At 29.6% G+C, this 25,382-nt stretch overlaps 4 protein-coding genes across 4 annotated transcripts; 1 reads left to right on the top strand and 3 right to left on the bottom strand.

Annotated features, from left to right (window-relative positions):
* Positions 1-1,859: 1,859 nt before the first annotated feature.
* On the bottom strand, positions 1,860-6,853 carry LOC105839300 (nuclear mitotic apparatus protein 1). Its single transcript, XM_012685506.3, has 4 exons — positions 6,515-6,853; positions 4,615-5,899; positions 4,403-4,465; positions 1,860-3,460 (listed from the first exon to the last, which is right to left on the bottom strand). Exons 1-4 carry the CDS (start codon positions 6,517-6,519, stop codon positions 3,200-3,202), a joined length of 1,614 nt encoding a protein of 537 aa, XP_012540960.2. The 5' UTR covers positions 6,520-6,853; the 3' UTR covers positions 1,860-3,199.
* Positions 6,854-6,954: 101 nt separating this feature from the next.
* LOC105839299 lies at positions 6,955-15,833 on the bottom strand. The gene is made up of 16 exons (XM_012685505.3): positions 15,173-15,833; positions 14,359-14,624; positions 13,993-14,203; positions 13,551-13,867; positions 13,213-13,422; positions 12,908-13,087; positions 12,465-12,579; positions 12,074-12,279; positions 11,308-11,851; positions 11,099-11,210; positions 9,538-9,640; positions 8,629-9,149; positions 8,154-8,343; positions 7,832-8,007; positions 7,514-7,583; positions 6,955-7,394 (listed from the first exon to the last, which is right to left on the bottom strand). The coding sequence occupies exons 1-16, from the start codon at positions 15,227-15,229 to the stop codon at positions 7,364-7,366; spliced, it is 3,309 nt and encodes a 1,102-aa protein (XP_012540959.2). The 5' UTR covers positions 15,230-15,833; the 3' UTR covers positions 6,955-7,363.
* Positions 15,834-15,997: 164 nt separating this feature from the next.
* Positions 15,998-19,655, bottom strand: LOC105839295 (diphosphomevalonate decarboxylase). The gene is made up of 9 exons (XM_012685499.3): positions 19,196-19,655; positions 17,824-17,894; positions 17,574-17,641; positions 17,463-17,509; positions 17,191-17,342; positions 16,938-17,105; positions 16,565-16,858; positions 16,309-16,473; positions 15,998-16,216 (listed from the first exon to the last, which is right to left on the bottom strand). The coding sequence occupies exons 1-9, from the start codon at positions 19,245-19,247 to the stop codon at positions 16,067-16,069; spliced, it is 1,167 nt and encodes a 388-aa protein (XP_012540953.2). The 5' UTR covers positions 19,248-19,655; the 3' UTR covers positions 15,998-16,066.
* Positions 19,656-20,505: 850 nt separating this feature from the next.
* On the top strand, positions 20,506-23,353 carry LOC105828512 (iron-sulfur cluster assembly scaffold protein IscU). The gene is made up of 4 exons (XM_012666872.3): positions 20,506-20,697; positions 22,032-22,256; positions 22,659-22,737; positions 22,920-23,353. The coding sequence occupies exons 1-4, from the start codon at positions 20,608-20,610 to the stop codon at positions 23,009-23,011; spliced, it is 486 nt and encodes a 161-aa protein (XP_012522326.1). The 5' UTR covers positions 20,506-20,607; the 3' UTR covers positions 23,012-23,353.
* The last annotated feature ends 2,029 nt before the right edge of the window (positions 23,354-25,382 follow it).

The following is a 25,382-nucleotide window of genomic DNA, read 5'->3' as shown; positions in this document are numbered from 1 at the left end:
CGTAAAACTCGACTCTAAGTTTAAGGAGACGAAGGCATCGTCTATTGTAGATACTCCCTCACTTTCTATATATGTGTGTGTGTGTGTGAGACACACACACACACACGCACTAAATATTATCGATGAAAAATGTTGTTAGAGCAATCTTGTGTATAAATTCTTCCACATGAATGTGATACTTACAAAAGGGTAATAGGCTAAAGTAAAGAAATTTTGAAATCATAAAAATTCGAATGGTTTCGATTTTTCGAATTTGCTCGCAAAATTTTATTATTTTATTTTTATTTAAATTAACTATTATCTGTGCTTACTTTGGAAGCCAGCTGCTTAATCCGCCAGCTGCTTTGTTTTTCTCAATTTTTTATTTAATTTTTTATAAAAAAAAACATTAATGATTAAAAAATCTGAGGCTTAAATCTTGCACATTTTATATAAAAAACACTAAATGTGCTAGGATTGAACATATGTTATGATATTTGTAAAAATAATAAATTTCATTATACTCTTTCGCAACAATTGAAAAAAATTAGTGACCCTGAGATAAAATGTAATGCATGAACTGTTTCAATTATCGTAAGGATGTCATTGTGAAAAGACACTCAAGAATTAACATAAATTACATTAAGAATCTTTACTTTAAGATATATACTTTCGTCGATTAAAATATATTTCGATATACTTTGCGTATGTTAAGTATGTGATACATAATCATTCATAAAAAGTAATTTTTCTTAAATATTAAAAATGCAAGTTTTACTACTATCAAACAATTTTTGTTTTTATATTTTATAACGTGTTTTTAAATTTATTTTTAAAATCTAAATTATAGAAAAAAACTGAAAAGCATGTAAGATATTTAACTCTAAAGACTTTCCTTTATTTAGTATATATAGACAAGTTTTTATTATTTAAATATTTCAGCGTACCTTTTAATATTATTTTAAAACACACATGTTTTTTTATTTAAATTATTATTTTAATTAAAATTGATGTTATAAATGCTACGAAAATAAGTGATTATTCAAATTGAGTTTTAATGATTCTTGTATGTTTTAAATGAAGTGGAAGTATCATTGTCTGTATTTGATAGATACGATAATTAAGTTACTTCTACTATCTATTTCAATTTGTAAGTATACCAAAGAATGTCGGATTATTAAAAAAAGACGAAAAAAATCACAGGGATTGACTATATATGTATATACATAAGGAGTAGCTATTTACTCCTTTCTTACACATTTTATGTATCTGTGATATTTTAGACAGAGCGATGTTTTTTATTTAATTTTTTATTACGTCATTTTTTACGTATGCGTATAAATGTTTGTGAACAATTCTTGAAACGGCAAGAGCTTGCCAAATTATATGGAGCTTCTGTGCGATGCGTTATTGCATAATTTCTTTGATTAAAAAAAAGATGTAATATTATAAAATTAAATTCTGAATTGAAAATCTTTTTTGTTTATTTTTGTTATATATAACTTTATAATATAACTGTATCATTATCCAGGATGGAATTAATATGAAGCTAAGCCAATCTATCATACATATAGGCTCTATCCCCTGGTAGGCTCTATCTATTACATGTCAATGTTTTTCTAAACTTTAACTTATCATCTCTGCAATACGTACCGTGTTAGTAAAAAAATTTTTTATTATCTTGTGAATTAGATGCAATTACATGTAACGTCTTTTTTTATTTTTTGATAAAATTAATTAAAATTTTCTTCTGCGTTTTGAATCGTCAAAGAGATGAAGCTTTTTCATAGTTTTATTAATAGAAGTATTTTTGTTAAAGCTTTGCATTATCATTTTTGATAGAAAAATTGATTTCAGAAAATTCGTAGTTAAAAAAGATGTGACATCATTAATAGGATTTTATTAGTTTCAGACATATATATTCTAATTAACATCGAATTATTACAAGCCGCCCTTCTTATGTGGCTTAGCATTATTTAAAAAATGGAAGATAGAAAATTATCCAAACTTATAAGATGAAACTATTGAAAAATAACAAATAAATCGTCTAATAACATATATACATATATTTAAATCTCTGTCGACATATTTTCCGTGCGTTTATTCGCACCGAAAACGATACAATACAAAGTCTAGATGATTATTTCATGATAATATTCCCCAACGCTATTATGATACATAAATATTATATATGTAATTATATATCTATTGTTAAACGGGATCGATGTAATTCACATTTTTATTTTATGATTTGCTTTCATAGTGAGCTTAAATGCTGAGTAGATTTTTAAGCTTAAACAAGATGTTTGGAAGATCAGTAACTTTATCTCACTTCTTTAAATGCTGCTATGAAATGCAGAAAAATATTTATAATGTTCTTCTCTCCATTTGTTCCTATAGTAGCTATAAGTACATAGATAAGATGATATACTGTCTCAAGCGCATTCTAATTTAGTCTGCATATTTTTTTGTTTATTAAAAAAATATTCGTACAGGTCGCGTACATTTTTGCAGAAGTTTCTTTTTGAAAATTAGTGTATCTTCTTAAAATTTCTCTTTAATAACAATAACAATAACATAAATACTTCACGTCATATTTTGTAATACTGGCATTTGTATTACAGCCACGTTTCATATATTAGAGTAATAAGCATTATATTATATACACAATAATAATACACAACTATATTGCGTGCGTGGCACTTTTTACGCAGTTTTGTGATTACGATAAGTATTATACTATTTACATTTATACTTATTTGCAAAATAATGTTGATAGATTTCTTCCATTATTTATCTAGTCGCATTTTTTAACAAATTTTAATATTATAAACCGAATATGTCGAATACAAAAATGGGAATAAATATATATGATAAATAACAGTTATATAACATGTCCAAAACAAAAAATAACAAATAAATATTAATGTCATTTTACAACCTTCTTTTACATACGACAAATATTATCGTTAATACTATTGTATAAACATCCGTTTAGCACATAATGTCTATTATTCAGTTTATTTTGCCACATATATACTCCTAAAATTAAATTCAATTAAATACGATATATGTGAATATATCGTGTAAAATGAATGTCTAATTACCTACTAAGGCTATATTCTATTCGTATGTTCTCGAACAAGAAATAAGCCCCGAATTATATAATTATAGAATTTTTTGGAGAAGTCACGTCATTGACATTGGAATGAGCTTTTTGCTAGTTCAACATATTGCATTGGTTTCGAAGTGTTTCGATCTTCGATCGAAGTGCATTTAGCTCCTCTTGCATCGGCGAATCAAAGTCTTTGCTTCGCGCGAGAACATCGATAGCGTTGTTCAATAATACTGAATTTACGGGAGACGGCGACGGTATGTCCAGCGAGATCGAGGAAGTATTAATACTATTGCTGTCACCGTATCCTTCATCGATACTTTCATCGACTACTCTAGTTATCGATTTTAGTTGGTCCTGCAAATCCTACACAGAAAAAAACATTCTTGTTTAGACAACTTTATTTTTGAAATATTAAATATTAAAATAAGATTATACAACGTTAAACAGAGATATAATTTACTCACATAATAAAATTTTCCATAGTTTCATCAAGAAAAGTGTTTTCTTATTGTTCAATAATAACTTTTATGAAAGTTGAGAGAAAAAAGATCAGAAAATAACAATATCTTCAAATCAAGTCATCACAAATCATCAAGAATTAGAATTTTTAAATACTATTATCATCAAAATTATATTATACTCTTTAGATGACTTAGGTTATAGTATTAAAATAAAAATATATTCTGTTAAAATTTAAAATTATCAGATTTTTTAAAGAAAATTAAATTACGTATAAACAAATATAATTTGTTTATATATGAAACAATAATTGTTAAATAGAATATATATTTGTTTTAATTTAATGCTAAATGTTTTAATTTTATACTGTTTTTTTTGTGTGTACAGAAAAATTGATATCAACAATCATTGTCTTACATAAGCAAGAACATAATTTTAAATTTCTGCAAAATATAATATTTTTATTTCAATATAATAACCATCTAAAAGATACAATGTGATTGTTTTGATAATAGTATTAAAGAATTCTAATTCTTGGTTTAAAAATATTGTTATTTTATTGTTATTTTAAAATTATTATTGAATAAAAATAAATATTTTTTTCTTGCTAAAATTATATCTACAAAATTTCTTTATGTAAGCAAATAATATCTGTTTAAGATTATCAAATTCTTTAAAGATTCTACGTTCTAGTTTATATATAAGACAACGATTGTTGGTTTAATGTTAATTTTTCCTGTGTATAAAGTAAATAAATAAAATTCTATTAAAAATACTGTTCTTAATTATAAGTAAACAGAATTATAGAATTATTTACTACAATAATTGTATAGTATCGGAATTTACCTTGTTTCTTAACAGAACTTGTTTCAAGTATTCTCGTAAAGAATGTTCTGATTTGATGTTTTTCTGAAAAATAAAAATATAGCGATATTCTTTAGCGATTTTGATATCCAATTTTGATTCTTATGCCTTTGTGATATATATTATCATCGCATATCGTTGTAAAAAGAAGACAATTTTATTGAGCGGCATAAAGATATAAAATAATAATATACCATATTGTCAAGTTGATCGTTCGTCTGCTTACAGTAGACTTTTTGTTCCAAATTTTTCAACTTAGCCTTCTCCTCTCTGAGCTTTTTAAGCAGTGCACTGTTCGCTTTGTACGATAAGGTCTTCAAGCGTTTATTCTCGTTCGCGAGATCCTGCATGGCACATAATTTCTCCTCGGACTCCGCGTTTTTGGATTTCAACAGTTTGTACTGCGCGATCATTTTCGTCAGCTGCAGTCTTAGATGAGAAATCGCGTCCTCCACTTGACTTTGCTCTCGTTTGGATACCAACAACGAGGTCTGCAGCGTCTCGTTTTCGGACTTCATCTTCTGCATCTCGAATTGGGTTTTCCGTAACAGGTCGGCGGTCTCGTTTCTCTCCGTCTCGGACTTTTGCATGTTCTCCTCCATGGACGAGATCAGAATGCGCTGCTTACTTAGCGTGTTCTCCATTGACATTCTGGCCACCTCGTTGCTCAATAAGCGTTGCTCCAGCGTCTTCAGTTCGGCTTTAGCGTTTCGTAATTCGTCCTCGGTCGCTTCCAATATCATGGACACGTCTGTCGGACTGCCAGTCGAGTTTCCTTCGTCTAATGCGTCCTGCGCCATGTTGATAGCTCGGATATGCGACTGCAAGTCCTTCATCGTATCTTGCATCTCCTGCTTCTCCCTCTGATACTGTTGCGCGAGCTCGGTATACTCGACGCTCAGTTTCTTGTAACTGGCGTTTATATCCGCGATCGCGCGCTGCCGCTGTTTGAGTATATTCTGGTATGTATCTATCTCCACCTGTAGGCTCTTCTTGCTAGCCATCAAGATGTGCACCTGCGACTGATACCATTTCATGGAGGCCTCCACGGCAGCCAGACGACTGTTGGTGTCGGTCAGCGTGTTTTGCAGCTTCTGCTTGTCCTGCAACACCGTTTGCATCTCCACGAATAGCTCGGTTACCTTGCCCTTAAGACCCTGATTCGCGGCGATCCGAGCGTTCAGATCAATCCGCGCGTTTTCCAAGTCAACACGTAGTCGTTCGTTCTCCAATTCCAGCAGAGCCACTCGTTTGGACAGCTCAATGTTGGAAACATCGGGTGTGGACAGGTGTCGCAGATGGAACTCATCGGTGATAAGTTGAAGGGAATCCGTCGAAGTTACAGAATCCAACTCTCCTCGGAACGAATCTGACAGATTGTCCATCGCATCAATACGATTTTGATACAGCAGATCGATATTTAATCGTAAATTATCACTGTATCCATATTTTGTACAGTCAACCAGAGATGGGGACAACCTGAATGAGAAACGATTTATATTAACGTTTGTATTAATCAGAAAAGAATTTATAATTAATTCTAAAATATATACATTTGGACGAGACTATAATTATATCATAGCAGTATGTTATACTAATATATAGAATATATTTTTTTTTGCTATATTTGTTCGTATTATACTTAGAATTCTTTAAAAAAACAATGAGAGAAAACTTGATGGGGAAAATCAATATATATAATAATAGATAATTAAAAAGAATTATTAGTAATTCAAAACTGCCATTTTACAAAAGCGAAAATATAATTTTACATGTAATGTAAATGTTACACAATAAAATTATCATTAATTATTAATTTTTTCATCAGATTCTAACAAAATAACAGATGTTAAAAATAAGGTCAAATTTAATTGACAAAAGTTGGCTTAACCTTCGTGATTCATTCGCATTGAGGGATTCTGTTCTTGTTTCACAAATGCAAAATATAACATTTTTTAATTTCGAACAATGCCGTTTTTCTCGTAGAAATATGAATTAATTGTGATCATGAAATATTCATATTTCCACCGTTCACAGGTGTTACTCCGATTTTCGATCTCGTCACAGATAAATAAAAGACGCAAAACGACATACCTCATTTATAATTTTGTCATCCTTAATTAGCCGCAAACATCTTTTCGGAAGCTGCGTTAATATTCGACGATGTCAACAATTTAAATTGCTCAAAACTGGCAACAATTAATCTATTTAATTAACGCTACTGCAACACGCCGCCATTTTGATTCCATCTTTACTGGAAAGGTTGGAGTTGGAGCTGCACTCTATCACCTGTACACATACACTTCTCTCATTCTTATTTCTTTTCAAAAAAGAAAAGGACAGAGTGCATATTAAAAGATTAAAGATAAATACTGCATGCCATGTTGTTAAATTTAATTTTTATAGCTTTATACTCATTTTTAATTACACAAAAAGTATGAAGAAAGATCTTGAGTTTTTACTTGAATTCAAATGTAAGAATAGGATTTTGATTTAAAAGTTGTAAGTGGGATATAAAATAAAAATACGTTTCGTTATAATTTATTATTAATCTTTATTTTTTCTGGACGTTTCTAATTTACGTGAGAGAAATAAATAATATTAAATAATATACTCAAATAAACCATTTAGCCTACACACTTCTTGGAATGCAACTTTAAAGATAATAATTTCGCAGTAGTCATAAATAGCAGCTAAAAATAGAGTGATTATACATTATTATATTTTGTACTACATGACATATAACATGAATCTGAAAGATATCATGTTGATTTTCAAGAAACGAGAAAAGTCAAATGTAGAATATAAATGCATGCGCATCCCAGAATCCTATTTAACAGAATAATTATTCTTTTCTCTCTCAACTTAACGATTATAATTAAGATCTCGGTGAAAGGGAATCACAGAACAGGTGCTACATCATAGTTAAGTTATAATAAATTATTACGGCAAACTGGTTGCTTCCTCTGTGGACCTGCGCAAATAAATAGCAATGAAAAAAATGTAATTTTATATTTACAGATGCATAATAATAAAACATGCATAGTATCTTTAAAAGACCATTAAAGTTGCACTACTTAACAATGTACTTACTTATCAATAGTTTTACTAGGAATATTATTCAAAGAACCTTGTAAAGCTATATCTAAAACAGCTTTCTGTGCTGTAAGATGAAACAAATTTTTTATGTAGAATTGATTTAATAAAATTAAAAGAACATACCATTGAGATTTTAAAAAATAAATAATATAAAAAATATCATTTTAATATATATATGTATACATATATTTTTAGATTTATATTTATTTACATGTATATAAAAATTAAAAAAATACAATTAGTGTAATTTTAAATATATTAAATATAAATTATATATATACATACTATATAAATTTATTTTGTAATATTTACCATGTGTGTGCTGATATAGTGCTGGAGACCAGCTGTAACTGTTAGGACTAGGAATAACATCCGCTGTTATAGCAGTACTCGTAGGTGATAATGTACTCTTTTGCACCAATGAGAGTGCAACGGAACTTCCACTGGCAGTGCATATGTTATTCTTTGCGTCAGACAAAGCATTTTTCCTATATCAAATATGAAATATAATCAAATCAATTCAAACTGTTAGACAATGTGAAGATATATTCTTTTCTTTGAGATTTATTTATAGTGCTTTGTTTTTATTCTAATCGTGTTATATATATATGGCTAGCTAATATCCGAATCTTACTTTGATTTTGTACCACAAGCAGTTGCATCTTTCTGTGAGTTAGGCGACAACTGAATGGCTTCAAATAATTGGTCAAACTCGAATATCTTGCTATTATCATTTATTAAATTCATGTTAGTGGACGAACTAGGAGACGATTGTCGCCGAGATAGTAAATGCTTCGACATGACTTTATTACTGTCTAAGAGTACTGAAACAATAAGTTATTGTTATTTTTTCACAATCTGGTTTCTTAATTACAAACTAAATGCTACTTTTTAATTATAAATTAAATTATACTTAAATCATTTGTTACAGAAGCTATCTTGTTATCTTTCTAAAATTTCTAAAGTAAATGTCTATTTCAAAATAGTACATTTACACGATATTTTTACTATATTATTTTTTGTTCATATTATTTACTTTGTTTTCACATTTGCTGTAAGAACTACTATTATCGATTCAATATTATTTCCTTTAATATCTTTTTACTCACCATTTGGCACCATGAGATCTAGACGCAATTTAGACTCTAGCTCATCGTTGATCTTATTAACTACTGGCAGCTTCTCTCTCGGGATATCATTTTCACAGTCTATTGAATTGGAACGTGTCGCTGGTTCGGATCTGGTTATTTGACTGTTGGAAACCATTGTCGCAGCCAACTCCGACTGACAGATGCTAGATAATCGATTCAATTTTGCCTTAGCGCCGCAAAGCGCTTGCGGCTGAGTATGATGAAAGGCGCAATTAGGTTTGTTGTTGGTACTTAAATTTAAATCATTACAAACGGCAGTGTCGAGTTCAGGGTGCTTATGTGAGTACACCGTAGTCGTGGTGGATTGCGCTGGAACACTGCAATGTAACGGACTGGAACTGCAACGTCGTAAACTCGCGAATTCGAGTGAATTCCTGGAATCACAATTCCCATCCGCTTGTTGGCCAAGACATAAAGAGTTCCAAGCCGAATTTCTGTCCTGCATCTCGAACAAGTGCAGTAGCATTACTTCTCTTAATCTAAATCATAAGAAAATTGCTTATTATTATTAAGTTAAACTTTAATCACGAATTTTTTTAACTTAATATAACATCTTTCTCTTGTTCCATAATTGAATTATATTTAATGTAAGAAAAAAATCGATTTTTTAATATAAATTATAGTCTCAACTCTTTAACATTTAATGCTTATTTTTTATTTAATTGTTATGCTATAGTGTAAAATTAGATTTTAAACAAAATCTGTTTCTTTAAGAGATACAATTTTATAATGGATTACAAAATTATCAATTTGTGTAAAATTAATCTTCTTGTACGTTATAATTTTACAATTATTCTTTTATATTTACATTCTTTTTTTTCTTTTGTTTTAGTATTATTTAATACTTTATATTTGTAGTTAATATACCTGCACGCATCCGTAACAGTATCCCTATTATTTTGTTGCTTTGTACGCTGCTTGTTTTGAACCCATGATGCAAGAGATTCCGCAACTTCAATGTCATTCTCCCCTAAAAATGTTTCGATTTACTATCATTGCAAGTAGATTTATTTACTAATTAATCACTATTATCTTATTTTATTTGTAATATTATATCCCGTTTTCGGAATTTTAATGTATTTTTAATACATATTAATATTAAACTGCTGTATTTATTAGAAACATGTAATAATAATAAACACAGTTACAATTTAATGTTATTTGATAAAATAAAAGGTCTCCATTACATATTAATAATTAAATAGTTTTCCATAAATAGATGTGGTTTTTCGTGTACATATGAAAACCTACATGACATTAGAATAATTAAAGTAAAATGTATTAAAATTAAGACAGGACAGAGTAATCTCAATAATAATTTAAATACATATATTAATTAGACATTATAGGATACATACGCACATTAGAATACAGTTAAACACGAGTGATTTAAATTATGCGAAATAAGATTTGGTTAATGAAGTAAGAATAAAAGTAGGATCCTATGCATAAAAACTATTGGAAATAATGGATGTAGGGATTTCTTTCACACATTCCTCATCTTGTCTGTGATTCGTGGGTTTTTCGCTTTCAAAATCTTTATCCATGCACATTTGTCGTCCTTGTTCGTCTCGGGATGAATCTCTATTCGAACTAGTACCTAATTTTGCGACACATCATTTAACATTTCATTTATGTTTTGTAACTTTTATTAATTACTGAAACTTATACATGGTGTATACTCAAATTTCATTTAAAATTCCTTGAGATTTCCGAATTTTCCACGAATTTTATTCAAGATTTCAGGATTAAGAATATACATTTTTTTTAATGGAGCTTCAGAACATATTTATTTTATTATATGTAATTTTAAAATATTTTAATCATGCAATTATAAAGAAAAGTCACTCCAGTTTTATACAATATATTAAATTTGAAAAAGTACTAAAAGAATAAACTAAATGACAATATGTTCGTAATATATCTAGCTTATCGGAAATGCAGACTTCAAAGATAATTGAACGCACAATATGAATTTAGAACAATGTATTGACTTCTATTGTTATTGATTCTTTAAATATAATTTATAATTTGATAAAAACTCGCGAGTCATAAAAAATGTACGTGGCTGTGTATACTATATTTATTTCATTTTGGATTATTAAGAAAACATAATCAAAGAAACAATTTGATCAGAGGGAAGTAAAATTTAAAAATTTTCCCAAGTGTCAATAAAGTTCCATAAAAGGGATTTCCACGGGTAAAAAATCTGTTAAAAATTCTTAGTTTTCCTAAATTTTCTAGGTAACATTGTTATACAATTAGACATATTACTAGCTAACAATCAATCTTTAATCTTCTTATCTCATTAAAATCTTCATTATTTAATACCTTTCTTTCATAATATAAATTTATGTTATAATATATAATGTTACTTTCTGTTTGTATATAATGTTATAATTTGCATATGAATAAATTACTTGCATACCTGACATTGTCTCGTCATCTACGTCATTCTCATCATTCGTCAAATCCAAGAGTGTAATGTTGGGTTCGTTACGTTCGCATTCATCCATAAAAATGTCGTGTTCGCTTAATTCCTATAACGAGCATGACAAAGAATTATTTTCGATAAAATTGATTAAAAAAGTATTAAGATTAAAAGTGAAAGATTGAAAAAAATAGAAATATACTCACACCACTCTCGCTGCTGCTGCTGCTGCTACTAGATGAGAGATGCAATGTCGGGGACATGTAAAATGACGATGAAGAATGGACACCGGTGTTGGCAGCCTGACACTCTCCCGGCGATGCATTATTGACGCAACGTTGCGCGATTTCGCTTTCCACGACGTTCGAGCCGTTGACTCGATGCGCGTCTCGATTGCTTGTCATCGACGATAATGCCGATACAGACAATAATGGATCACTAGCGCTATTGCCAGATAAAAGATTCAGTGGTTGACTGAGCATGTTGGGTGATGAATAAGGCGATGACGAGGAAGCTAAGTGAAGTCCCGCGTTTTGGCATTCTCCGAGCGATATATCGTTAGCACGACATGGCGATGGAGTACTCTCGTCCTCAATTACGTTTAAATTGCTGTTGGTACGGTGCGTCTTCAACGGCAACGTCGATGTAGAGCTGAGGACATGCATACCCGTAAGCTCGCCCAGCTCACACATCGGCATCAATTGATCGCTTGTTGTTGAATTGCCATTAAGAAGCGTACTTGGTATGGATCTACCACAAAAAATATATTTTATTATTATAAATACAGAATATTAATTTGGATTCAGAAAGCTAAAAATTATGAAAGAATGATAGATAAAATAAACCAATTTTGAACCACAGGAATGGTAAGTAAAAACGGTATGTTCTTTTCTCCCTTTTTTTTATTTAAAATGTATAAAAATTCAATTAATTCGATGTAATTTGCTCGGGTAGATTTTATTAGCAATATACCTCACTGGTGTTCCATTTGTAGTGGGATACGCATCAATTGTTCGTGTAGTGCTTGAATTGATCATTGGATCGCTTACATCCTGCTGTTGCTGTTGTTGTTGCTGTGCAGGTAAAGGCGATACATTTACAGTTGCTCTGCACACCGTAGTTCCACTAGTAGCTCTAGTAGCAGTCATGGCATTACGAGAAATTTCTATTGCTAGTCTCTGTGTATAAAAAAAGAATCTATTTAACATACTATATCTCTATGAATAATTTCAAAAACATTTTTTTAAATCAATAAATATTAAATTATATATAGAATATAAATGTATATATCAAATATATTAAAATATTTTTAGTTATACATATAATTGTAGTATATAGGTTTTACAAGGTTAAATAAATTTACCTCTTTTAATTCGTTAATTTGAGTGATGCATTGATTTTGGACCGTCAATAATTGACTAATGTACCACTGCTGATCTCTACAACGTTGGTAAAACGTTGGTGGTCGTACTTGGAATCTGTTAATTTTATATTAAATATTAATATTTTTATATTTTATATACAGTAATCTTTCTAATATTTTATATTTATTTATTTTATTAAAAATATTCTTTTGATATATTATGCTTCTAAATTTTTCTAAAGAAATATTAAGTAATTTATTATCTTACAATTCAATATTAAGTTTCTAATAATTGCATTTAATTTCTACAAGAGATACTTAGTATATATATAAAGATATGTAATTTTTTATAAATATAAATATTTTAAAAAATTTAATGTAATAAAAAATTTTGTTGTATTCAACTGTTTTAAAAAGTACTATTCTAAAAATTAAGAAGTTACCTTAATATAAGAGTATCCAATTCGGTATTTAAGTAACCTTCCGTTGCAAGTAAGTCTAATCGAAAGAATCTGTTATATCCCCAACATTCGCCAATCTCGAAATCAGACGCAAATTCACGAACGATATTTTTACTTGTATCACGAGAACCTTGATGAATCATTTCAACTCTGTACTCATACCTGTAAAAACATAATCAAACAATAAATCTATCGTGTTTAACACATTTTTTAAGGCATAATCTAGAATTTGCAGTACAATTTACATTACAAAAAATGTACAAGTTATTACTTAAGAATTCACGTACTTTGAAGTCTCTGGTAATCCAGCGCTGAGCTCTAAAAATACTGACAAATAATTTCCGCGTACGACTCCATTACCATCCGGATATACTTTCAATCGCCAGCACAGTCCATTTATGTGCAATGGCGCGGAATACACTGGATCGGCTTTCAGTTGAAGCTGAGTAAAGTTTTGCATGGCAAATGTTGCGCTGTCGTAACCCGGCACAATTTCACTAAAATATAAAATAATGTCTCACATATATATAGAATTTAATATTAAGAGATTATCCTTAATTTATAATTATAATGTAAAAAATCATGTGTACAAATATAAAATATATATTAATTTTTAAACTCTTACCTGTGAAAGTCAGCAGGTACTGGTGCAGTAACAAAACTCGTCATTGGTTTTTTACGAACTTGATATATTTTACGTGAAAGTTCAGCGCTTTTGGAAATCAATTCGGAGCGTGTACACGTGTGCAATTGATATTCCACATCTTGTAGCAAAGCCTCTAATTGCTCCGTCTCTAAAGTCAATGAATTTTTCTGACCCATCAAGGTCAACAGTTTGGCTTTCAATTGAGAATCCAGACGCGCTATCATTAATTCTATTGCGTTTCTGATCTCTCTGACTCTTTCGTCCTTAGCTGCTCTTACTGATTCGACGTTTCTTTCCTAATAACAAACGAGCACAATGAAAATACAAAATATAGCAGAGTAAATTTATATGTTTATGCTTTGCCATATTTTAAATTTTCTTCCATTTTTCTAAAGTTTGAAATTTTTTCAAAAATTCATACCACTTCTTGAACAAGACTGATTAATTCCATGAGTCGTCTATTTAACTGGCCTACTTCTGCCTTTATTTCAGAAACATGTTGCTCATAAACATCTTCCAAAGGCTTAAAGGTATGGCCCGAGTGGGTGCCACCCCAAAGAGCACATTGATGACAAATACATTTGCGGCAGGTCCAGCAGTACACAGATAACTTCTCTTGATGCGCTGTACATCTGTGATAACAATAAATAGACATTCAAACAACATGTAAATAATAATAAGTATTTATTAAATGAATCAACAGGCATTATCAATAAATATTAATGTTTCTAAATTTATATTAAAACATATATAACTGTTCTTAAATATCCAGGAAGCTATTTCACACCTGTCTCTAGTAGAGTCATCGTGTCGAAAGTTAGATATACAAACAGCTTGCAATGTATCAAGCTGCTGAGTTACTTCCTCAACCCAGCGACAATTTACTAGTTCATGTAAATGAAGAGAAGCTCGGCAGTGAGGGCACTGAGAACGTTGTTCAGTAAGCCATCGTCTGATACAAGTGTAACAACACAATTTGCTGCAATGGGGACAAAGATGCGCATCTCTCAGCTTTTCCATACAAATAAAACACCGAAAAACTTCTGCCAATGTCTGTAACAAAAAATAATAGGCTATTATCACACTCTAATCTTATGTTACAAGTACATTAATTATAGTATAAGTCTTAAATAACAATTGGTGTCTATTAAAAGAAAATATATCCAATAATGTACTTCTTTTACCACATATATATATATATCAACAAAATGTTAGTTTTAATTATATAATTTTATTGTCATTAATATGTATTTTAGAATTGTAATATCCAAATTCTATTACAATTTACATGCAAATGTGTCAATGGTTAATCTGGATATAAATAAACATAATTACGAACAAATTATTAAAAGCATCTCCCAATAATACATTTCATTAGAGAAATACTAATCCAAAGTTATAGAATAAAAATTCCAATAGCTTTGTAGCAAAAATATTATCAATTTCTGGAGTAAAGAAGACATCAATCAGCTACAGGGTTACACTTTTTACGCAAGTTGATCCGTTTTTTTCCTAGCTGCGCCTTTTCACGCTTCTTGTTTATTCGAGAGCAAGGACGCAGCTAGAACGAGAACGGATCCTGCCTCGACCTCGACGCTAACCTCGACGCTGTGGTCGTCCGCGATCTTGGAAGAGACCGACGGATCCCGGCTGGCCATGGTTCCTTGGTTTCGGAGTACGTTGCACGCGAGTGAAGCAAAACCGTTATCGGCGAATATCGACCACTTCACCAAGGGTGCCGTCCACAGGACGTGAGACACATGTCCCAGAAGTGGATCACCGCAACGCTTTCGGTGCGACGGCGACGACAGCGAGCGTCGTGCGAGGCATCGCGCTTACGCACTCTCACCACGATGACGCTCGAACATCTCTCACAAGCGAGCTGATAAAGGTGTTACGTATGGTGTTTCGTGAACGTTCAAAAATTTCTGGGGCGAAAACCACCTTTCCTGCATACGCTCCGTAAACAGTGTGTGACAGTACGAGCACGAAGCAGATGCAGGATGCAGATATTCCAAAGAACCAGGGCACAGAGAAACTCGAGAGCGGCTGTCCCAGCCGTTTTTGTGACGCCGTCAAAATTCCCGCACACTACCGCCGCCAACATAAATACTTGCATTTGGAACTATAAGCCGCGCGCGTTTAATGTATTTTACAATACTGTCAATAAAGACGGTAAATAGAAATAATTAATTTATATTTGCATTGTGCTAAAATGTGGTTCGCGGCTATGGCTCTCGTGCTTTCTGCAGGTAATGCCAACGAATTTAAAGGTACATTTTTATACTTCAAGTGAAAAAGAGATTAAATTAGATTAGATTATATATTGGACCACTGCAAATATCTATAATAAATAAAAAATGTATAATTGTACTATAAAGGGATAAAAAGATGGAGGAAAAGAAAGGTGAAAATACCAAAATCAGAGAAATATAAATTTATTTAAATATACACGTGGAATAATAATAAAAAATACATGTCTCAAAAAATTTTGTTTAAAAACAATTAATAGGGTTACCTTGATCATTTAGCAAATGATCTTGGGGATTATTGAGATATTTAGGCCCATCTCCCACTTTAGTATATATCATATATTTAAGTTGGCCCGGTGGATGCTTTTGAAACTCGAGTTTCTCCACAAGAACCTATACAAGATTATTAACAGATGCATATATATCTAAATAAATAATATCCATTAATATATATCAGGATATAAAGATAAATGTAGAATATATACTTGTGAAGGTTTAACTCCTTCAACAGATAAGCCTCTTTTATATTTGATATTCTCAATGTTTTCAGGGGGAGGGAAAAAGTAATCCAGAACCCCTACCATCGCTGGTACATCTTTCTCCAATAAATATAACGTAGCATTTGGTCCAGCGTCGTAAGTGTATGCAACCTAGTAATGTTTCTCTTGTAATATCAATAAAATAAAATGTCACTATTATAAATTTATAAAAAAAGGTAAAATTGCAAAATATTTTACGTACCTTTACATCATTAACTGTATTATTATAGGAATGTACGAGATTCATGATATCGAAAGAAATATTATTCATATAAATACATGGAGGATATGTATCCAAACACACAGCATGAAACTGATTAGAATCCTTCATAGTGAGCTCAGCAAAACTTTTGAAATCTTTCTCAATGATCGCTTGTTGCATTTTATTAGTTCTTTCTGGGACTACGTGCATTATTCTATGTTTCAAAAGTTCAGATGTTTCTATGCTTCGTTTCATACCTATTGCACTTGGTACCTTCTTTTGTTCATCGCTAACCTGTATATTTGTACTTTATAAAAATCCTATTGCTATTTTTTTTTATCAATATATATCTGGAAAAAACTTCTTTTCTTACCACCAGCACTAAAATCCTCATTTCAGGCCAATGAGATGCAGGCACAATTTGCTTTGCTAAGCTGTCTGTTCCGCACTTGTCCAAACCCATGTGCCATCTTACAAAACCACCCATAACACTGCGACATGCTGATCCAGAACCAGAACGCGCTATAATACTAATGTCTCCCTAATAGATATAAATAATATGTTGAGAATGTACACAAAAAATTTCAATGTATTTATTAAACAAGAAATTAATTATCATTATTTACTTGTATTTTGTAAAGCTGTGCTAATGCTGCTGTGAGACATGCATACCCTGCAGCACTTGATGCTAAACCAGCAGCAGTTGGAAAATTATTCTTTGAACATATGTGAATCTTCCAGTCATTTATGTAATCAGATAATTGCGAACGCTTCCTAACTTAAAAATGAAAATATCTGGAATTATATATATATATATATATATATATATATATATATATATATATATATATAATTTACAGTATACATATTAATAAATTTTTATATACATAATACTTACTCTCTCTTAAACAATTTTGAAGTCTTGTATTTTTTATATCTTCTTCCCTGAAAATAATAATTTATCACATATAAAAAATTAATATTAAAAATATACTTTTTTAAAACGTACTTTCCATTCAACCAAATACGATCTTCTTTGAAATTAGGACTGATCATAACAGTAGTTTTTGCATGCAGCTGTAAAAAGGAGAGAAAAAAGATATATAATATAATATAAAGATATATAAAATATAAATAAAATGTATACATTTACATTTATACATAAACAAATATATATATGTATATATATCTGTAATATTTTTTCATAATGTGTGTTTTTTCTCTCATTTTCTCCTCATTCATTTTGAGTTTGTATTTACCTGATCTGTGTCTAAAGTGGCACTTATGGAATCATTAGTTGGTAAAATTAAGGATTCATCCCTCTTTCCCCCTAAAATCAATAAAATTTTCAAATGTTTTAATTATTTTTAAAGTCATAAGAGTAAAGGCTAGTCATGTAAAAAATATTTCCATAAGCATAAGTGTTTCTTGCATAACTTTTTATCAATAGCTATTCAAATTCAAATATTCCGTGTGGTACAAACTGACGCAAGAATATGACGTATTCAAATAACATATTTAAAAATATGTGCATAAAAATGTGACGGATTTAACTGTAGGTTACCAAAATTTAATTTCCATCTATTTAAATATTCCTATTCAAAACTTATAACAATGTTGACACAGTTTTGTGTTCTATTTTTATTTTAAATCTAATGAATGATAAAGAGAGAAAGATGGAATAACATATATATGCTAACTTAGTTATATGTAAAGTGCTTTCTGAATAAAGGCCCTTATACTTAAATTATGTAATTTAAAAAGAAATATTAACAGTATTTTCTGAATAATACATTAATCGCAACTTATGGACATCCTATACATCTTTTTTTTCTTCAAAACATTCCAAAAATTTATTATATAAAATTTATTAAATAATACGGATTTGATCTTTTGCATAGTATTTATGTTGATATACTGGTGGAAATATTTTTACAATTTTTCATGATATCAGCACAACTTTGTAGACTATATCTACATCATTTTTATGTCAAACAACACAATTTGGGCTGTTTGTAGTTTTTCATAAATTAGATTATAAAAAATCCCAATTTTCTAGGTAAATCTATAAAAAATTACAAACATGGCTCAAATCACATTGACATAAAAATTATGTAGATATAATCTGAAAAGTTGTAATTAAAGTAGTTATAGTTGTAGTACTAGTATTTTTGTTATAGTAGTCATATTGTTATAGTATAGTTAAAATTCATACATTCAACAATTGGTTACATTCATAAATTGTAGCAAGTTATAAGAAATATTTATAAGTTTCTTCAACTTTTAATATTATTTTTGTAAACACTTTTAGATTAAAAACATTAAAAGTTGAAAAAACTTATAAATATTTCTTATAACTTGCTACAATTTATTACACTCACTATGAATTTGTACAATTTTCATAAATTTGTAGTTTCAATTTGTTAAAAATTTTAATTTTTTATAAAATTATGTAAATTATTATAAAAATATTTCTACAAAAGTAGATATGTCAATTAAAATTTCAAAATATAACTACACATACATATATACTTTTTATAATAAAATTAGTAAAAGAAATACATACAATAAAACTATATTGAATATTTTAATTTTGCTGAATAACAAAGCTTTGACGATATGTATACGTACAATATTTAATAACTGCAATATTGACTGGTGCAATGCAGGTAATAATACTCATGGTTGACGTTTACGTTTATTTATGTAACTTTTATTCCGTATCAAATCACTATTGTTGCTACCAGCTATTGCTACCTACTCCTTCCTTCTCTTTAAGATCAGATATATAAAGATGATTCGGCTTATGCTTGTTATTAAAGACGATAACTATTCGTAGGCAAAATTAAAATGTTGAAATGTAAATATAAACGATGTATCAATATTATAATGGTGGATACAAAACACAGTTGATCGCATCAGCAACGTTAAAAAATTTTGTTCGATGTAAAACACGTACGCGCTCGTGTCCGAAAAAAAGATTTGGTAACTACTTGGCTCGACTCGGCCACTGTGATACTTATTATGATTTATCAGCTGTACGAAGTACGAATATATACTGAATATATACTATCAAGAAAAGCCACGTGTTACAATCATAGATTTACATTATATCTAGAACTCTAGACTGCTAACTTTAATGGTATATCCACACAACTTGCATAAGCGCATAAGCATATACATAAGAAAATTGATTGGTCTACAAGCACTTATATAAGAAAATAGACCAATCGAATTTCTTATGCATATGCTTATGCGTTTATGTAAGTTTGTGTGGATATACCATAAGAAATAACAATGGCCGGTATTCATAGTCAAATCTTATTTCAAGATCGTCTCAAGCAATGTCTTAAGATGCTAATACGGCTCTGTGATTGGTTGATGGCATCTTAAGACAGTACTTAAGATGATCTTAAATATAAGATCCGACTATGAATACCGGCCAATATTTAGGGCTTCCGCACAGACGACTTTTGTATAACGCATATATGTATAACGTATGTACATAAGCAAATTGATTGGTCCATAAGCAAAGTGCATAAAAAATTCAACTAAAAATCGAATTTCTTATGCATTTATGTTATGCGTTAGCCCGGATCTACAATAGTGTAGTAAGCCTTATGCCATAAGGAATTAACCAATTATATTCGATTATTCTTCTCATATTCGATTATAATCAATTCGATTATATTCAATTATAATTGGTCAATTTCTTATGGCATAAGGCTTACTACACCTATAATTGTAGATCCGGCCTTATGCAAAAGTCTATGCGGGAGCCCATACTCAAGAAGAGAGATGCCAATCAATTTTTATCGGTAGTGGTATATTATTAGTGGTTTATGATGATTTCACAAAAGAGGGCGGTAAACTTAACTAGATTGTATGTACCTAGATGGTTTTAGAGCTTGGCAATACTGTGAGCACCCACGTGAGAGAGATTTGACAGGATCATCATACGTCATACGTAGAATATTTTGTACCATATCACGTTATTGCGGAGATATATCGGAGCGATCTATGACAAAGTGCGCGTAAAAGAGATGGCATTGTTCAGAGCGTTGCCCGCCGGAATTGGCGTGACATCCAAGATTATCTCACGGAGCGTTCCGGCCGTGTCTTATCACGCAAACGTAATTATCGACAATTTTATATCCTTTTCAAAGATATCGATACCTAACCTCTGATCGCGTCCATCTCGCACACATGTTCTTTTATTATTACATTATCAACATTTTAGAGTCTTATTTAACAATCTTATCTATTGCGACCTGCGTTAAACGAGCGACATAAACGTAATCTCTTAAATGCGATCTGATATTTAATGTTTTGTTTGACATCGTTTTGCGATCAGCTTCATCTGATTTATTTGGCGAACATCCGGTATAAATGTGGAACAAAGTCTTATTTAATTGCACAAAGCGGTTATTTTATTTTAAAATTATTATTTTCTATTAAAATATTTCTATTTTATTAATTAAAATATTCTATAATTATCATGTTACGCTACATGAAGTGGTTATTTGTGTGACATAACATGGCGTAATTTTTACTTGCTATATATATAAAACGCATTTACGCCGCTTCCATATCATTTGTGATATTTTTATCGCATTGAGATAATTTTTTTTCTATTATGATAAATAAATTGTAAAGTATATATGTTGCAATTATTTACGTTTGTAAAAATATTTCAAAGAAAAATCTACTCGACAACTTCTGTTTATTGTAGGAAGGTTTCTTTATTATTATATTTTATTTAAAATATTTACATAAAAATAAGTGTGTATATGTTTACAGTGTTTTTAGATAAACATATACATAAAAGTGGTTAAATAGTTTATTTATATATATTCATATATTATATATTTAATATGCTAATTATTAATAAGTTTTTATTTATTTATTACATATACTTCTTATTTATACAGTCACACAATTAAGACAGGTTTAATATTTGGTGAAGAAAAAAAAGAATGGTATAATAAAATAATATAATAATATAATAAGATTTGTTTTTCTATTAATTTATTTTTTCATAAATTTAGTGATTATTGAAAAAAGTACAATTGCATTTTTCCTTTAATTTTCTTGGACTTGTATATCTCTTATGTAAGTAAATTTTATTGACCATTCTGTTTATAATACTCTTATCTACAAATATTTTAGATATATTTTACATTTTGTGTCACGCTAGAATAAAATATATAAGATTTTTATGGAATCTTTTTTTCAAATACTTTACTCTATTATTTTTATATATAAAATGTTCAAAACAATCTATTTAAAACAATATATATTATTTCTTTAAAAAAAAATAGTATAATTGCACTTCGGTAGTTATTACTTCATTCAACTTCTACTTGTATCATTTCTCTCTATCTTCAATAACAGGTGTTAAAACTTGTCTTTTGTGATACATCATAATGTCACTAAACAGAAAGGCAAATATTCTGATTAAACACAGGTCATAGATCACTATGAGCATCCTAGAAACGTTGGTTCCTTGGATAAGAATGACAAACAAGTAGGGACAGGTCTTGTAGGAGCCCCTGCCTGTGGTGACGTGATGAAACTTCAGATCAAAGTTGATGAAAATGGCAAGATAATTGATGCAAAATTTAAGACTTTTGGTTGCGGCTCAGCTATTGCCTCGAGTTCTCTAGCAACGGAATGGGTTAAGGGAAAAACGGTAAGACTTTTTTAAAATCTACAAGTTATCATATTGCTTAATTTTTTAAATGTACAAGATGTTGGAACATCTTGTACATTTAAATTTATAAGATTATAACTTATAACTACATGTGCATAATAATTATCTCAATACCATATTGTAACATACAGTATAGACTCTGTCTTCATCCTGTTGGATCCCAATAGAATTATCTATATTTTTTATTTGCAAATTTTGTAGTTTGCTAGGAAACTAGCACACTAATTACTAATAAAACACACTAATTACTAATAAAACAATGCATAATAAATTTACATATTTAACTTTAATTATTTTTTACTTCATGTTTGATTTATAACATAATGTAAAATGTATTGAAATATAGGAATTTTAATTTGGTGATAAAATTATTTCGTCTAGGTGGACGAAGCATTAGCATTGAAAAATACTGATATTGCAAAAGAGCTTTGCCTTCCACCTGTCAAGCTGCACTGTTCGAGTGAGTATATGTGTTTACTAAATATTTTTCATTAACTTGTTTCATTAATTTGAGAGTAACATAGCAATATGATTTTTTAAATAAGACAAACGTTATGCATTATGTTAAAAAATAGAAAAATCAAATATAATCGAATACTAGATTTTTGTAATTTTAGTACAACTTGTTGTCATAAATTACAGTGCTTGCCGAGGATGCAATTAAGGCTGCTCTATCAGATTATCGTATCAAACAACAGTCAAAAACTAAAGAGAAGAATGAGACAATCAACTGAATTGAAATAGTAATGGAAGTGCTTTAATTACACAATATCATAACAGTAAAAAATAGATTTAGCTCTTTATAGATATTTATTATTCTAAGAAAATTATTATGCTATTGTAATCACAATTACTTAGGTCGAGCTCGAGGAATTGTACATTCCTTAGGCTACACACACACACACACACACACACACACACACACACACACACACACACACACACACACACACACACACACACACACACACACACACACACACACACACACACACAACTTTTTTTTTATATTAATAAAGCAATAAATCGTACCTGTATTCCTGTCTCTTATACTAGTTGAAATAAATTTATTTACCTAAATTTTATCAAAAGCGAATATATCTTAATGATTGAAATCGCGTCTTCAAAGATACAAAAAAAGTGTCCGGTGATTGATACATTCATTCTTTTTGCTCGTAAACCATCTTGACTTCGTCTTACAGTGAAGTCGTCATTCGTCATACAGCAAAGTAGATTAAGAAACAGTGAGCTAAATTAAACGTCATGTAAACAGCGATGACTGACGCAATAAATAGCGTGCATTGACATTGGCGTTATCAATGTAAAACAATCAACGGGAGCCATGTGACTATTCAAATGATTCGTAAGCGCTTTGCGGGACGCGCGTGTGTATTTTCCTATGGCTTTTCTCCGTGTGTACGATTTCTCATATTATAAAGTGTTTTCCTGCATGTTTCAAACAAGAGCTTTACCTAATCGTATATCAAATTCTAAAATTGAATTTTCTCTTTTATTTTGTTTTGTTTCGATTTCGAGTAAGATTTTGGTTTTGAGTCCATCTGTTCAAGTTCTTATTTTGTTTTTTTTTCTTTTTCTTGTTTTCTTTTTCTTTTTTTTTCTTTTCTTTTCTCTCTCTCTCTCTCTCTCTCTCTTTTTTTCCCCTTGAAATTTATCGACTTTCTCGTGAAAATGCGAATAGTTTATAAGAATACTCTGTATTCTTATAAATGTCAACGTATCTTCTCATTTCAATCACAAATGCAAATTTTGAAATTCGAAATGTAAACTTTAATATTACTGAGGAGTATTACTTGATTTAATCGATCTAAATTTCTAAGTCAACTTAGAAAATAATGGATTATCATTGATAATTCCGAAATTAGTGAAATTTTACTGATTTGCAGTGCTATATTTATAATTGTAATTATCAATGTGACAGTTATTGTCCTTTAACAGGATTAGTAAAGCATTGTTTTTTTTGTTTAAAATGTTAAAAAATTTGTTTTGTAAAAATTTTTAATACTTTAAATATGTTTTAAATACTATTTAAGGAAAAACATTAAAAAATATAGGATTTAAATATACCTTAATTATATGATATAATTCATAGAATAAACATATAATCTACAAATTTTTTTATACGATAAACACGTTTATATCTGTTAAATCACCGGCTTATTTTATTTGAATTAATTGAGGCCGTTTGTTCGACAAATTATGATGATAACCAAAAGTCGCAGATTCAGAATCAACGACATCACCGTTAATCTAATCGTAAATAATATACTTGATTCTTTAAGGCGATACAAACGAAATGTTGATTTTGCAACGGATAATCTGTTTCGATAACGGTCCTCTCGATGCGGGAAAGCGCATTTATTGCCGATTGTTTCTAAGAACAACGCAATTAGAACGAACATTACAAAAACGTTGGAAAAGCAAAAAACCGCGAAGAATTTTATGAACGATTCTGATTAATCTCGTTTGCAATTCTACACCTTTATCTGCATTGCAGTTTCAGTTACGATATACATGGTATATCGCAAGAAATTTACCTTTTCTAAATCAGAAATGCTATAATTTTAAATGAAAAGCATAGATAAAAATTTTATTCAATATTAAGAAATATTAATTCTCAATTTTTTTTGTTTCGAAAACTCCCTGAAAATTGTTTTTCTTGAATATAATTCATTCCTATACTATTGAATGACTATTTTCGTTTTTCTTTAATATTTTTTAAATATACGGGAGAAATTATATAAATAATAATTTTATTTATATAATTTATCCCGTATATTTAAAAAATATTAAATAAAAACAAAAATAATTTTTTTAATAATATTTTAATAAAATTTTAATAATAATTTTATTTATATAATTTATCCCGTATAGAAATGAATATTCCTATCATTCATATACTTATACGGGATAAATTATATACACTGTCTTTCAAAAGTATTTGAAACTGATTTTTACATATATCTCTTTTATATGCTTAAATTTTATTTTAATTTAATTATATTTTTTTTTACATGGGGTGTCCCGAAATTTGTGAATGAAAATACTACAGCAAGAAGATTCTCGAAAAATCAAGTAAAATATTAG

The sequence above is a fragment of the Monomorium pharaonis genome, chromosome 2 (genome assembly GCF_013373865.1).
Source record: "Monomorium pharaonis isolate MP-MQ-018 chromosome 2, ASM1337386v2, whole genome shotgun sequence".
Taxonomy (NCBI): Eukaryota; Metazoa; Arthropoda; class Insecta; order Hymenoptera; family Formicidae; genus Monomorium; species Monomorium pharaonis.
This window is presented reverse-complemented; position numbering and strand designations above follow the sequence as displayed.